Source organism: Chenopodium album, chromosome 13 (genome assembly GCF_948465745.1).
Source record: "Chenopodium album chromosome 13, dcCheAlbu1.1, whole genome shotgun sequence".
Taxonomy (NCBI): domain Eukaryota; kingdom Viridiplantae; phylum Streptophyta; class Magnoliopsida; order Caryophyllales; family Amaranthaceae; genus Chenopodium; species Chenopodium album.
The window spans coordinates 8748369-8763729 of NC_137846.1; the positions used below are offsets into that span (position 1 = coordinate 8748369).

The 15361-nt window shown below is 34.0% G+C and overlaps 2 protein-coding genes across 2 annotated transcripts; both read right to left on the minus strand.

The window, feature by feature from the left end:
* Positions 1-439: 439 nt before the first annotated feature.
* Positions 440-6124, minus strand: LOC145576221 (putative linoleate 9S-lipoxygenase 5). The gene is made up of 9 exons (XM_081634002.1): positions 5703-6124; positions 3856-4145; positions 3510-3759; positions 2930-3271; positions 2727-2812; positions 2434-2541; positions 2009-2316; positions 1658-1921; positions 440-1227 (listed from the first exon to the last, which is right to left on the minus strand). The coding sequence occupies exons 1-9, from the start codon at positions 6085-6087 to the stop codon at positions 489-491; spliced, it is 2772 nt and encodes a 923-aa protein (XP_081490128.1). The 5' UTR covers positions 6088-6124; the 3' UTR covers positions 440-488.
* A 2344-nt stretch (positions 6125-8468) lies between these two features.
* On the minus strand, positions 8469-13122 carry LOC145576222 (putative linoleate 9S-lipoxygenase 5). Its single transcript, XM_081634003.1, has 9 exons — positions 12796-13122; positions 11738-12027; positions 11387-11633; positions 10937-11278; positions 10734-10819; positions 10495-10602; positions 10076-10386; positions 9723-9986; positions 8469-9463 (listed from the first exon to the last, which is right to left on the minus strand). The coding sequence occupies exons 1-9, from the start codon at positions 12986-12988 to the stop codon at positions 8713-8715; spliced, it is 2592 nt and encodes an 863-aa protein (XP_081490129.1). The 5' UTR covers positions 12989-13122; the 3' UTR covers positions 8469-8712.
* Positions 13123-15361: the final 2239 nt, after the last annotated feature.

Genomic DNA, 15361 nt, shown 5'->3' on the forward strand with positions numbered 1-15361 from the left:
CTTAATTACTCAGGTCTAAAAGAAAGAACAACTTTCATTATTTAATTTGAAAGAAAACTCGTATACTTACACTAAATATCATGTATCAAATTATAAGATTAAACAGATTGTGGATTTTACGAACCAAACTATGGAAATGAGTGTAAACGACTCACTTTTTGTTTACTTTTCCACGGTTAAACAACCTAAGAAGTGAAAGTAGCAAAATTTGCGAATTTTTATTCAGAATTATTCCCAAAATCAGTAGTATATATTCTAACAACATGGTCCTGACTCCTGAGAGAACCTTACAATATAATCTTTACTTACTAATGTTTAAAATTTTGCATGTATTTACATCCTAATTTCTTAAATGACCTGATTCATAATCATGCTTCCTAGAATGCCCTTAGCATCTTATTTTCCAGTACAAAAATAAAAGTAAAATTTATAGACTTACAAATCCATGCTTACTGCTTCAAAGTGCTACATAGATAATCAGCAGAGCTTCAAATAGAGACACTGTTAGGAATTCCCCTGCCGGTGATCCCTACTCCACTCGAAGGGCACAGTAATGTGAAGGGCAACTTAGCCGGACCAACCCTATTCTTCAGTTCAGGATCTTTGTTCCTGTCTAGAATCTCTTTTTCTATCTCTTCTATTTTCTTACTAAATCTTTTAAATGCTTCTAATGGTTGAGCGTCAGAAGTCCATCCAGGCTCTCTTTCTCCAAGATACACCTCATCTTCAGAATGCCTGGAAATAAGCTCTATTACAGAAAGACAAGCTAATGTTCGGAGTTGGCTAGTTACTGTCTTCAAGAAAATGCCATCAGGATTTTTCTCTAGTTCTTTAAGTTCCTTTTTTGTTTTAGGCATGAACCTTCGGCTGATAGTTGGACGGTTAGGCATGTGTCCTGAGTAAGGGTATTGTCCAAAATTGACTACTGCATGGAGAGCTGAAGCCACCCATATAATAGTTGTACAAGTCTCTGTTAACTCATCAAATGTCTTCATTTCCGGCCACCACTTCTCATCCTTCTTGTCACCATGGCCTATTTCCCGGATTTCTTTCCACCAGGATTGTAGTTCGGGGTCATTAGCAACCATTTTATCAGTTTTGTAGTAAAATAAGCAATACTCTTTGACCCAAGTCTCGATTGCACCCCAAATTTGTAGCCCATCAACAGCATATGGGTAATCTTCTATAAGTAGCTTGTATCCCTGAGAATCCTTAACAGCCATTCCTCTGAAAAGAAAGAAATGAGATGCAGAATTATTTGATATGATTTTTTGATTACATACGAAGTACAAAATACTAAAGTTTTGATTGGACATCCACAGCTGTATAATTCTTCGGACAATTAAAATCTTTGACGAGATTGTTTGAGTAGGTAAATTAAATTTAACTATCCTATGATCAAATTTTGTAACCTGCACTATACTTTGCATTTTTGCAACAAGGAGTGAAGGAAACTTGAATTATAATCACTTCTGCTCTAGGTTATTTTATACACAGCTTCATAATTTGAGATGACAATAATAGCCATATGTAACTTCTCATGATGCAATTTGCTGTAGTAACTTCTATTCTTTTAATTGTGCAGGATTCCATTTTCTCAATATTTAATAAAATTGTAAATCATGAACACCTCATTATCCCCTTAGATCATATATACCTCTTAATAAGGTCTCTCGGAAGTGCTTGCTCGGTGAGTGCCCACTTCTTGTACAGTGAGGATGTCCAATGCACGACATACTTTCGAGGAAAGACGGCTTGCTCAAACAATCCATTAGCATTAAGAGCTATCTGACGTGCTACTGTATTGACAGGCATTGTATCACGAAAATGAGGATGCAAAAGTTTGTAAATTGGGTGAAGCATACTCAATTGTCGATTTGATGCGATTATGAATGGTTCCATCACTGCATGGGTGTGTAACCTGCCAAAAGACAATAAATGAACATCATTCCAATATCATTGCCAAAAGATGCAGTTACTATGAGGTGAAGATTAGTTTAGCTAGTACCAGTGGCTGATAAGTTGGTGGTAAGCAGAATCATTAACAGCAACATAGGCTTTGGCCAACTGCCAAAGAGAGGCTTTAATCCCATCATTTGCTGGTGCATGTAATTCGCTAACAGCACCAAATTTGTCCCCTTTTTCATGCGGAAGGCTTAATTCAATTACCAATGGCTTCAAAGTTCCGTCTTCTTTTAAGAAGAGTATTGTATGGGTTGCATAGACCTTTGATTTCGTTTCTGTGTTGATTTGCCTCAAGAATGGCATTACTATGTCATGGTGATCTAATATGAATAACTTGTTCCTCTGCATTGCCTGGTTGAGGTAATAATAGACCAAAACAGGAAGAGAAAGAAACTCAAGAAGTCATATAATAAACATATCAGAGTCAAGTTTGTGCAGTATGTTGAGCACTGTCCAAGAGCATTTTACCTCTTCAACACTTAACCCATCTAGGTTCCCTTGTATGTATTCTTTGGTGATTGAGCTGTTCTGGTTTCCATATGCTACAGGATCTAGCCTACTAACTGGCGGAAACTCCTACATTGACGGAAAAATCTTGTTAAATTGTGTTCACCTTGGTACATGTAACTTTTACAACAAGTCTTAAGCTCCAATTTAGAAGACTACAGAGTGGCTCTAAGCTCTCTAGATTAAAGTTGCATCTGCCTTCACTAGTTCATGCATGTTTTATGATATTGAAAGAAGAAATGTAGTCATGTTACCTCTAAACGACGAATGACAAAAGGATTTATGCCAGCTAACATCTGTCTGGTGAATTCTTCATCAGTTCTCCATGCTGACTCGTCCTCTGTGCCAAAAATTACAAGACACCAAAATGCAAAAAAATTATACCATTTGTAAGTCTCTAAGGACAAAAATTTACAGCACTATGAAGTTGGTGCTAATTGTCTAAGCTAATGTTTACCCTTTATAATATCAGGCTTTGGGTAATTCAGAAAATCTGCACCGTCACTTCGAAAGAGCGCTTTTAGAAATGCGGTTGGGACCCATTTCCTAATTTTGTTAAGTAATGAGCTATCTTGAAGCTTGATTGCTCCTTCATACAATTCGTCCACTTCCTTGAAATTGTGAAACTTTGCAGGCGTCCAATCAAATATTGCATCCAGCGTACCAAAAACGCCCTGAGATATAGACTTGACAGTATCACCCATGAAATCAGACAACTTAAGGTGCCCAAACTTTTCATCTCTTGGAACATATACGTCTTTGGCCTTGGCTAGTGGCAACCTGGTCTCGGTATGAGGATCTACAAATAAAATGAAGGCGAATTAACAATCAATAGTATGGGGTAGTTGCCTAGCAGTGATGTGCTTTTTTAAGTCCTTTGATGACGATGTTTAGAAATGAAGACAAGCAGGGGAAGCTTGAAGATTTCTCATACATTTTTGGTGAATACAGAACCACTAAAGGCAATAATGTAGACGATTTCAATTCTATCTTGGGGTAAGAATTTCCCATCAAGCTAAAAGTAATGTAATGCTAACCTTTCTTTGTTGGGGGGCGGCTTGTTCGTCCTCTACGTGGATAAGGATATTCAGCAGACCCTCCAAATATTGGGCGGACATATTTCTTACCTTTATCTGGTTTTCCTAGATCATTGTAGTATGCGTAATCATAAACACGATCCCACTCCTGGAGCATTTCATTTGGATCTTTTCCTTCTCCTCTCAATATTTCTAGCTCTTCCTCACGATATTTGCATAGTGGTGCAGGAGTTTGGTGAGGGAGGTATGTCTACACATGATAAACATAGAAAAGATTAAGGATAACAAATAACATAATTGTTGCAAATGCTTCAACAAAAATAGCTAGGTAATTATGAGAGATTACCTTGTTGGTGAAAAAAAGGCGGTCTTTTTGATAGTATTTAGCAGGATAAATCCAAGAGTTGCAAACAAAATGGATTGAGCCATGGCGCGGAATGTCTTTCAAGGTAATGGTTCTTAGGTAAAATTCCCTGTCATGATCATTTCTTACTATTATTGCTCCAGGAAGATCAATGTCCTCATCCCAATCAAATCTAACTCTGTAGGCTAACTCGTTATCAGCCAAATCAGTAATTGTTTTGATCCCTTTTTCCAAATATGATAGTTTTCCAAGTATCCCTTTGTAGTTATTGGCTGAAAATTTGAACAAATTTACTGTTAATAGGGCTAAAGTACTAAACAAATATAATAATTACTAGAAGCATCTTACACTTAATATGATCATCTGCCCTGTCGTCAATGTTAGTAAACAGAAGTAATTAACTGTCAATGTTATACTTCGAGTCTAAATTCTCTTTGCAAATGAGAATTACTCTAGATTATGTTCTTGACTCATGGTTAATAATTTAAGGATGTTATGGAAGGTAACACTATACTTAGGGCCATTTATCGAGATCACCCTCACATATTTGAGTATTTGATCCAGGTCAAGTTATTAGAACGAAATCACCCAACCAACCCAAATGGAAACTAAAACACTAACAAGTAACCCAGTTTTTGAATCCAGAACAGAAACACAAAGTCTTATATGTGGCTAGCCACATGGTGTGGTCACTTCACATAATCACTTAAAAGACAATTAATTAAGTAATAGAGGGTTACGGTGATGAGCAAATGGGGTTACTTTAGCGCGTATGTAGATTATTTAAATGAGAAATAGGGTTACTCTCTTAAATAAGTGGAATTATTCTTTCATTTTTTAAAACAAAAGAATGGGGTTACTCGAATGAACAAATAGAATTACTTATTTCTAAATTACTTGAATTCACTCGTATAATGAATTTGGGTTACTTTTATGGAAAACATAAGGTCACTCTTATGAAAAATTGAGGTTACTCATACATATAAATGAAGATTACTCTTATAAACTAATGTGACCACACCGTGTGGCTAGCCACATACAAGACTTACCCGAAAAGAAATTAACCTATCTCATAACTTAATCCGGAAAAGTGTGGTTAAAATCATACACTTATAGTGGATGGGTGACCTAAAGCTTAACATGACCAAGAGCCCCAATTAATTCTTATCCCCAAATTAATTCAAACCAACCAAAAAAACTCATTATCGGAATATGACCTGATCTAAATCAACTTAATCTGAATACCCTGTAACTCATTTATTACCCGAAATTGATTGTGGATTAATACATTGCTGGGAAATATCACTCAACAACCTGATATCCAATCAACTCAGATATAATCATGTAAGTCAACTTCAACCAAAAATCAACTTCAGAACAATTTCAATCAATCTCTGATTAGTGGATTTTTATCATAAAACAACTAACAATCATTGTCCAAATAATGAGTAAAGTTATTCACAGATTAATTTGTCTCTAATCAAAGAAAAACAAAACAAAAAGGTCCAAATAAAGTAATCAAGATTATTCCCTAAAAAATTATGGGACCATTGGACCCATCTTTTCTGTACGTGTAAACACTATAATATAATATCAAAAATAATGATCCTACTGGCATCTCATATAGACGTGTAAAAACCCGAAGCATCTCCCAGGACACACACTAGATTCAATCAATACCAGTCACTGGATTAATGGGTCATTACTCATTATATCATAAAACAACAATTAATCACAATCAAATAGAATCAGAATAATGGGTATTATAAAAACACAAAAAATGGGTTTATAATCAAAGGAAAATAGAACAACAGATTACAGAAAATTACCAGGATCAGTATGAACAGCACCAACAAGCTGAAATGAAACCTTCCCATTAATCAAAACATCATCACTATGAACAAACTTTGATTTCAAATCTTCTTTAAAAGCAGAAAGAGTCTTCTTTTTTAATACAACAATTCCTTCAACAATCACTTTTGCAGGTGCACGATTATCTAAGGTGTTCTTCACCACACTATAGTAAGACCCTTTTGCTTTTTCTTTGGATTTCAAACTGAAGATCTTTGACTGATTATGATTTGGAAAAGCACTCAAATTTCTACTTTGGAGGAGAGAGAAATTAGAAGAAGAAAGGTTTGATTTTGAGTGGTGATTAGTAAGTGGGGTTAGGAGATTAGTGTTGCTAATCTCACATTTGAGTAGCTTAATCATGATTATTAAGCACTAATGATGAACTTTAGAAAGTGTGATTATGGATTTATTGTGGTTGTTTAATGTCACAGATTTCACTGGTTTTATAGTAGCATGTGTTTTTGGACACTTTGGTTGTGATCAAATAAACAAATTTCAAGTTTCAATAAAAATAATTTGATTCCTTTTTATTACAAATAATTTTATGTTAGTCTATGGAATTTAAGTTGACTTCTAAGTTTTAGTTTTTAAATGATTTTAAGTTACTACCTACTTTTTGTTTGATTATTTGAATAGCATGTTTCTTTTTCAATGTTTATCATGCAAAAAAATTAGGATAATTTTAATTTTAGTGATGTAATTTCATACTCTATCATTCAAATTAGTTGTCTCATTGTTGTATAAATTAAACTATCAATATAAAATTTTATATAATGCCCATCAAAAAAAAAAAAAAAAAAAAAAGTGATTATTAAGTTGTCTTTGCCAAAGTGATATAAATTATATTTCATCTCTATACCTTCATCATATGAGTAGTCTCATATTTAAGTTGTCTTTGCCAAAGTGATTAGATAGAAAGTACTCCGCATAAGATAAGTAATATGTGAAACAATGCATTAAGTCCTCAACCAGCATTTTTATCAAACAATAGCGCATGTATAAAGTAACAATGTATTAATTGCCAAACGTTATCAAGAGATATGAAACCGAAACAATGCATTAAGACATGTATTAAGACATGCATTAAACAATGCATTAAGACAAATAACGCGCTAAGTAAATACCATTCTAAAACAAGAGATATCGAAACCGACATCTTATGTAGCGGTTACAACATAATTAGTGATGAATCAACCACAACATGATTAGTGATGAATCAATCACTTTCTTTCTCTTGATTAGTTGTATACTACTACCTTAATCATATGTTGTCTAAGTCATGACACCTTAACCAAATAACTTAAACTTAACATAAATATAATCAATTGAATACTATAAAATTCTCCAACAGTCTTTGGTACTGCAATATGCACAAGTACAACTCGATTATCCTATATTTCGAGCTTAGAACAAATATACAACTCATTTTATAATTGTCAAATTTATATTTTGTTTTGAAAACAAAAACATAAATTCTAATATTGAATTTGATGTACAATTGACCATTTGTCATTTGTTTTTCGTAATAACTCAAGGCAACATGCGAGTCAAATTGCTAGTCCAAAATCCAAATCACCAAATGATAACTAAAATTATTAATTTGTTTTAGAGGAAACATATTCTTAAATTGCAACTCAAGTATTATTTTCTTTTTATGCTTGTATGGTGAAATTTGAAGACATAGGGTTTGAAGATCTAGAATTTCATAATCTCTACAAGAATTCGGAAGACCACATGAGTATTTTCACTCAAACAATTACACATCAGTGGATTTCAAGCCGAATCAGTGCTAACTCACGGATTGTGTTGCTTCAGATGAAGTTTTTTATTAAGGCGATTATTAATCAAATTTGCGATGTATTTAGTTTTAAGGTGTATACTTGTGGTGAAATTCTTATTTTCTTAGGAATTACATGTAAGTGCCGTTTGACTATATTTTATTAATGAAATCCTTTTTCTTCCTGTAAAAAAAAATAAAAAATAAAAAATAAAATAAAATTGCAACTCAAGTATTATGATTTTTCTTTCCTTATTTGAAGAGTGTACATAATGATTAATTTAGTACTAATTGCTAGGGATATGTGCAAATTATGTCATGTGCAAGCCAAGACGCAATTTGATGGCTAATAAGTAAGAGGAGAAAAGTCGGCAGCTTCGAAGAAGTAGCTTCCTCACTTTGTTTAGTACTCAACTAGTCCACTGTATTTATTTATTTAGTATTTTGAAAAGGACTTGTTAAGATAAAATCACAAGCTAATTATTAATTTATCTTGGTGCAATTAAATTAGGGACTATAAAAATCTCATTAGTCAGATTAATAATAGTGTTTTAACTCGTAACTGATTTAAAATTCCATAAAAAAGATTTGCAATTATTTAGAATGAAAGGAATAGATGATAGGTGTGACCGTGTGAAACTGTGAATTCACATTAGCATCGATATTAGGTCTCTAACTCATTTGTTAAGCATTTTGCTTAGTGTACCCTAAGCAGATGTTAACTGTCCATGTGATATGCGACAAAGAAAGTTCCAACACAGAGCTCTGCCTTTATAAATAAAAATTTATTTATTTTTAAAGTACGGAATACTTAGGTTAAGCGTGTATTTAGTTCATCTTATTATCACTTATTTCAGTAAAAATAAGTTTAGATAAAATAAGTCGGGAAAAATAAGTTTGTTAAGAGTTAATAGACCTCCTAAGTAATTTCACCTATCTATAAATAAAAATGTCCTAGCCTATCTAAAGAAAAGAAGACACTTTATTTCTTGCAATATGGTGTATATAATGGTACCTTACAGTAAAAATTACTTACTAATTTCATGTATGTACAACCTCATGCCTCTAATGACAATTGCTCATGATCATGCCTCCTAAACTACTCCAAACATCTTATTCTATAGAAAATTATAAATTCACAATCTTACAGTTTCATGCTTATTTGCTATAATCCTTCAATGTGCTATATAAAGCTAGTCAAAACAGCTTCAAATTGAAACACTGTTAGGAATTCCCCTGCCAGTGATCCCAACTCCACTTGAAGGACACAGCAATGTGAAGGGCAACTTAGCTGGACCAACTCGATTCTTCAGTTTTCGATCATTATTTCGTTCTATGATCCTGTTTTCAATCTCCACTAGTGTCTTACTGAATCTTTCAAGTGCATCTAATGGTTGAGAGTCAGAAGTCCATCCAGGCTCTCGCTGTCCAAGATACACCTCATCTGCAGAATGCCCTGATATAAGCTCTATTACTGATATAGCTGCCAATGTTCGGACTTGGCTTAATACTGTCTTGAAGAAAACACCATCTGGATTAGTCTTTAGTTCTTCAAACTCAGGAGTATTTGGTTTTGGCATGAATTTCCGGCTTATAGTAGGCCGGTTAGGCATGTATCCACCATAAGGGTATTGTCCGAAGTTGACTACTGCATGGAGTGCAGAAGCCACCCATATAATGGTTGTGCAAGTTTCTGTTAGGACATCAAATGTCTTCATTTCTGGCCACCACTTCTCGTCCTTCTTGTCACCATGGCCTTTTTCCCGGATTTCTTTCCACCAATCTTGTAGTTCAGGGTCATTAGCAATCATGTCATCAGATTTGTAGTAAAACGAGCAATATTCTTTAACCCAAGCCTCTATTGCAGACCAAATTTCTAGCCCATCAACAGCATACGGGTAGTCCTCTATGAATAGCTTGTAACCATGAGGGCTTTCCAAGTCCTTGACTGCCATTCCTCTGAAAAAAAAAGGTAATGTGGTACTAAATATGTTAGTATAATAATCACAACATAGGCTTGTCATTAGGACACCCACCCAACAGCTTATGTTAGTATAATAATCACTTCCCATGATTTTAATATATCTTAACTTCTAGGAAAGATTTCACCAAAAAAAAAAAAAAAAAAAAAAAAAAAAAAAAAAAAAAAAACTTCTAGGAAAGATTTACCTTTACAAAGACCTCACTATGGTGAACGGTCATAAATCAAGTAACATACCTCTTGATAAGGTCTTTAGGAAGGGCTTGCTCAGTGAAAACCCAGTCTTTATACAGTGCGGATGTCCACTGCACAACATACTTTCGGGGAAAAACTGCTGCCTCAAACAACCCATCAGCATTAAGAGCAATCTGTCGCGCTATTGTATTAACAGGCATTGTATCACGGAAGTGAGGATGCAGAAGTTTGTTAACTGGGTGAAGCATACTCAACTGTCTATTCGTAGCAATTATAAATGGCTCTATCACTGCATGAGTGTTTAGCCTGTGGAAAAACACTTCTGAAATCAGAGCTGTGAACACAACTACTATAAACTGAATAAAGATTTTTGTTTTCTAACAGATATATGATACCAGTGGCTGATGAGTTGATGATAAGCCGAGTCAGTAACAGCTACATAAGTCTTGGCCAATAACCAAAGGTTGGCTTCTATTTCATCCTCGGATGGCTTATATAATTCACTAACAGCACCAATTATTTGATCCCCTTTTGATTGTGGTTGACTTAATTCGATTACCAATGGCTTCAAAGTTCCATCATCTTTCAAAAAGAGAAGTGTTCTAGTGGCATAGACCTTTGAGGGAGTTTCTGTATTGATTTTCATTAAGAATGGCATTACTGTGTCATGGTGATCCAATATGTATAGCCTATTACTCTGGATTGCCTGGTTGATGAATGAAAAAAGCGTTTAGGAATTAAAATTTCCATGAAGATGTCATCCAATATCATCCAGATTATAAAATTGTTACTAGTAAACTGTTAAACATATTACCTTTTCCACAGTTAACCCATCTAGATTCTCTTCAATGCTCTCTTTGGTAATTGAGCTGTTTTGGTTTCCGTAAAGTTTAGCATCTAGCTTACTAACTGGTGGGAACTCCTGCAGGAAATAATAATCACTGTAAAGGGAAAATAAATGAAATTTCGATGTGTGCAGAACAGTCTCAGAAGCAAAATCTTCCCGACTATGGTGCAATCATTGATTGAGCAAAAAAAAGCAGGGCTGAATACCTCTAACCGGCGAATGACAACAGGATTTATACCAGCAAGCATCTCCCTGACAAATTCTTCATCTGTCCTCCAAGCTGTCTTATCCTCTGTACCAGAAAGTTCAAGACATCAAAAAGCATTAAACTTACACTTCCAATTTAGCATTATAGAAAAATTCTCCCATATTGAATATAGTTGTGTGCTTCATCTTAAATAAAGTGTACCTTTTATTATATCAGGCATTGGATATTTCAGAAAATGTGCACCATCATTCCGAACAAGCGTTTTCAGAAATTCACTTGGTAGATTTTCCCTAATCTTTTCAACGAATGGACTATCTGGCAGCTTAATTCCTCCTTCATACATGTCTAACACATCTTGAAAAGTGTCAAACTCCTTTGGTGTTTTGTCAAGCACCGCATCCACCAAGCCAACAACTCCGTGAGTTATAGACTTGACAGTATCAGCCAAGAAATCAGACAGCTTGATGTGCCCAAACTTTTCGTCTCTTGGGATATAGACATCTTTTCCCCTGATTAGAGGCAACCTACTCTCAGTATTAGGATCTGAAAACAATGTAGCCAATTCAAAAATTAGTAGTCTCAAACAGTAATGTGCTCTTTAAAGTAGCTCTTTTGCTGCAATCAGCTATACATAGACAAAAAGCTGGTTACCTGTCTTTGTTGGAGGGCGGCTTGTTCGTCCTCTACGTGGATAAGGATACTCAGCAGTTCCTCCATATATAGGCCGGGCATATTCTTTTCCTTTGTCTGGCTCTCCTAGATCATTGTAGTATGCATAATCATAAACACGATCCCACTCATGGAGCATATCATTTTCCTTTCCTTCTCCTCTCAAAATCTGTAGCTCTTCTTCGCGATACTTTCTTAATGGCTCAGGAGTTTGATGAGGCAAGTATGTCTGCATCATACACATCAAAAACCAAAATTTCAAAATTATTAATCTTAAAAATGCTTTCATACACTTTTGCAAACAAAAACAGCTAGACTACTCTAGGAAATAACCTTATTGCTGAAGAATATTCGATCTTTCTGGTAACGATGAGTTGGATAAACCCAAGAATTACAAAGAAAATGGATCTTTCCATGACCAGGGGCGCCTTCCAAGGTAATAGTCCTTAGATAAAACTCACTGTGATGCTCATTTCTTACTATCAATGCCCCAGGAACAGCAACCTCGTCATCCAAATCAAATTTAACTCTGAATGCAGACTCATCAGCAGCCAAACCAGTGGGTTTTTTTATCTTTTCTTTTAAATATGCCCGTTTTCCTAATTTACCTTTCAAATCATTTGCTGTAAAACAGAACAGTTTTCGTGTTAAGATTACAGGAACACAAATATTGATAGAGTCATAGAGTATATAAAACCAATTCTAACCATTAGCTTAACTTTTTGGTTGAATTGGTCCTCTAACATGGTATCAGAGCCAACGTGACAAAAAAGTATGGGTTCAAATCTCATCTTACCCCTCTTTTCAAGTAGGATACCAAAAACAAACAATTTCCACAAGTAGAGTATATGTATGTGATTATGGTTTCTCTCATTATTCTGACAAGGCCTTAACTTCTAGTACAGATTCTCCATTCCTGAAGGTGGAAAACGAGTCGTTCAGATTAGGTTCCATTTGAGTTCATTCGGTTCAGGTCATATTCGAGTAATAAGTCATTTATTTCAATCCAGGTCATAATTGAGTCTCTCATCAATTAGCTTATTATTGAAAAAATAAGCCAGTTTTTGATACAATTGAAGGTCTGTGTCACAAATTTTCCAGGTTAGCTAATTCAGGCAGTATCCATTACAAATGCATCAGTAAAATCAGACTTTATTTCAGAAATTACAATTTCAAAAGCATGAATAAAAACAAACTTCAACTATACTGTTTAATTTGTCTACAAATCATCATAAATATTTGTTTTTTTTGGGTTATTGGCTTCATTTTAAGCTTACAATCAAGCACAAAAACAACAGAACACACAAAAATGCAGAACATACAAAACAATCATAATTTCATAATAAAACTCAGTAACAGAAATACTGTAACAAAAGATAATCAGAATTTACCAGCAGGATCACTGTGAACAGCGCTAACAAGCTGAACATAAATCTTTCGTCGAAAAATGCGATCAGTCAGACTTTTCTTTGTGTTCTTCAAGATTACAGTACCTTCCATACTCCCTTTACCATTTTCTCCATCTTCCTTGAGCATAGCAGGAGCTTTTTTGTCAAATGCATTGATTAGTCTTAGACAATGCATATTCAGGTAATTACTCGTAAAATACGACCGCCTTTTCGGGTTTTCTTTAACTTTTAAGACTAGAGTTTCTGAGTTTTGAGTAGTAAAAATTCTGAGTTTTTTCTATGAAGAAGTAGAAAAGCTGATAATGAAGCTGGTTTTGTTTGGGAAAAACAGGTAATTATAAGCCATGTGATTAAGTTGTTATCCTTCTGTGTATTTGGGGTAAAAGAAAAATAATTTTACAGTCTTGTTATTTCTGTCAAATACATGTGTTATAGACTTTGTACTATATGGTATTGTCTTCACATATGAATTGACTTTCAACTCCAAAATTAAATTAAAGTTTGTTTAAGAGAATAAAATCATTTGCTCAATTCACACTTTTATTTTATCCATCCGACTTGTAACAACGTTCATACTTCTTTTCGAAATTTATGAGAGTAACTTAAGCATTATTGTATTTAATTGTTGTAACTACTTCGCTAATGAGATCATTCAAAGCTAATTTTTTAGAAGTTGTTATCAACACAAATGTAATAATACAACTTATACAAGTATTATCTACTTGGGAGTTGACTAGTTGGTTTGTATGTTAGTATGTATTGTATGGAGTAATAGAATTTAGATATATATAAAAGATTATACCACCAAAGTTGATAAACCTTAATTTGGTTGAAAGTGAAAGGGTGAATTTTTTTATTTAGTTTTTCTGTTTAGCGTGAAGTTAATCGCGTGTTTTTATATAAAATATTATGTGGTTACATCAATTACTCGTAACAAGTTTCATTTTCCAATTAATTATGATTCTCCATAAGACAATTAACATTGTTTGATGTGAATATCAATTAGTGCTTTCTAGAATTCTTGAGCAATGGTAAAAATATGGGGTAGTGATCACTGATCAGCAAAAAGAAACCGGGTATCTGATTCTAAACCCAAAACTGTAAGTTTTTGCAAAAGCATATTAAAAAAAAAAAATAATAATAAAGACAAACAACAAATGAACAACGCAAAGGTGCAAAAATTCTGATTACTCGGAACTTGAACTAGAATTTATTCTCTCTAACTTCTAGTCATGTAGTTGTCAAAAAAAAAAAAAAAAAACTTCTAGTCATATGAATTTATTACCCCATCTCATACAAATAATGCCTTTTTTTATTTCATGATTTTCAAAACACGTTTTAAAGAGTTTAGGTTTTTTTTAAGGTGTATTTTTCTGCTCTATTGACATCTATACTGACTTCGAACAACTACTCTATAAGCCTTAGTATAAAATTTACTCGCAAGTGATAATATAACGATGTTAAAAAGAACGAAGGGAGTATGATTGGGATAAAGTATAGATTGTATACGGGAAAAAAAAGGAGTAAAAAAGCGACGTACGTTTATTTGCCTTTATTCTATTGTCGGCTGGTAGGATTAGTGTTGGGGTTTTGGTCTTGATTTTGTGCTAAACGAATGTCAGAGCATGTTATGGTTGGCTGAATAAAGTTTCTTCCTTTTTGCTTTAACAATTTTTTGCTATTCATATGAATTTGAAGTTACCTGAATAGGAGTATACTCTAAGACGGACGTTTGAATATGTATAAATGTACTCGTATAGTACAGTGTATCATTCGGATGAATCATACATTATAAATTTATCAAATCATTCTGATGAATCATAACATTTTAAATTTATCAAAACTATTGCATTTAATATAATGAGCTGGAAGCAGTGGCAAATTCTAATATCTGTCAATTGAGTTTTCCATATCATAGTGTCATAATTGGGGGGTAGGGCGGGACCATGGTGTGGGTAAGTTCTCAAGTCTATACTATCGTATATAGACTTGTACAAATATTGACACTTACTTGATTAGTATGTCGATCTCAAAATGTTAATCTAAATTCGAATTTTACTTGAAAGTATAAGATTTGATTTTTTACTCGAATCGAAAACCTCTCTACGTTTAGTACATGCATTCTAAAGTGAGTTGCATTAGACTATAAGGTAGGAATGTGGGATATCCTCGCCCTCACGTGTTATTGCTACCCCAATATTAGTCATACATCAAACGAGACTAATATGCACATACTCCGTAGAAACTATGCAAAAGTAATAATCACTTTAATTGTGTAATATTAACTGCTCGTAACAATGTGACAACGAAATCTGAACCTAAACGGATATACCTTTAGGAAAGAACTCCTCACCGAAGAAGAGTCGCGGTAAAGAGGAGGAAATTTGGTAATAATTTCTAAAAAGAGGACAACATCACTGAATGTGACTGATAATAATGTGTGGGGTTAGCTAAGAAAGGTAGCAGTCAACCACCTGATAATTACATACATTAATCTAAGTATCAACCTTGACAAAAGTTCTTAATTATTTTCCTATAAAATAAGGAC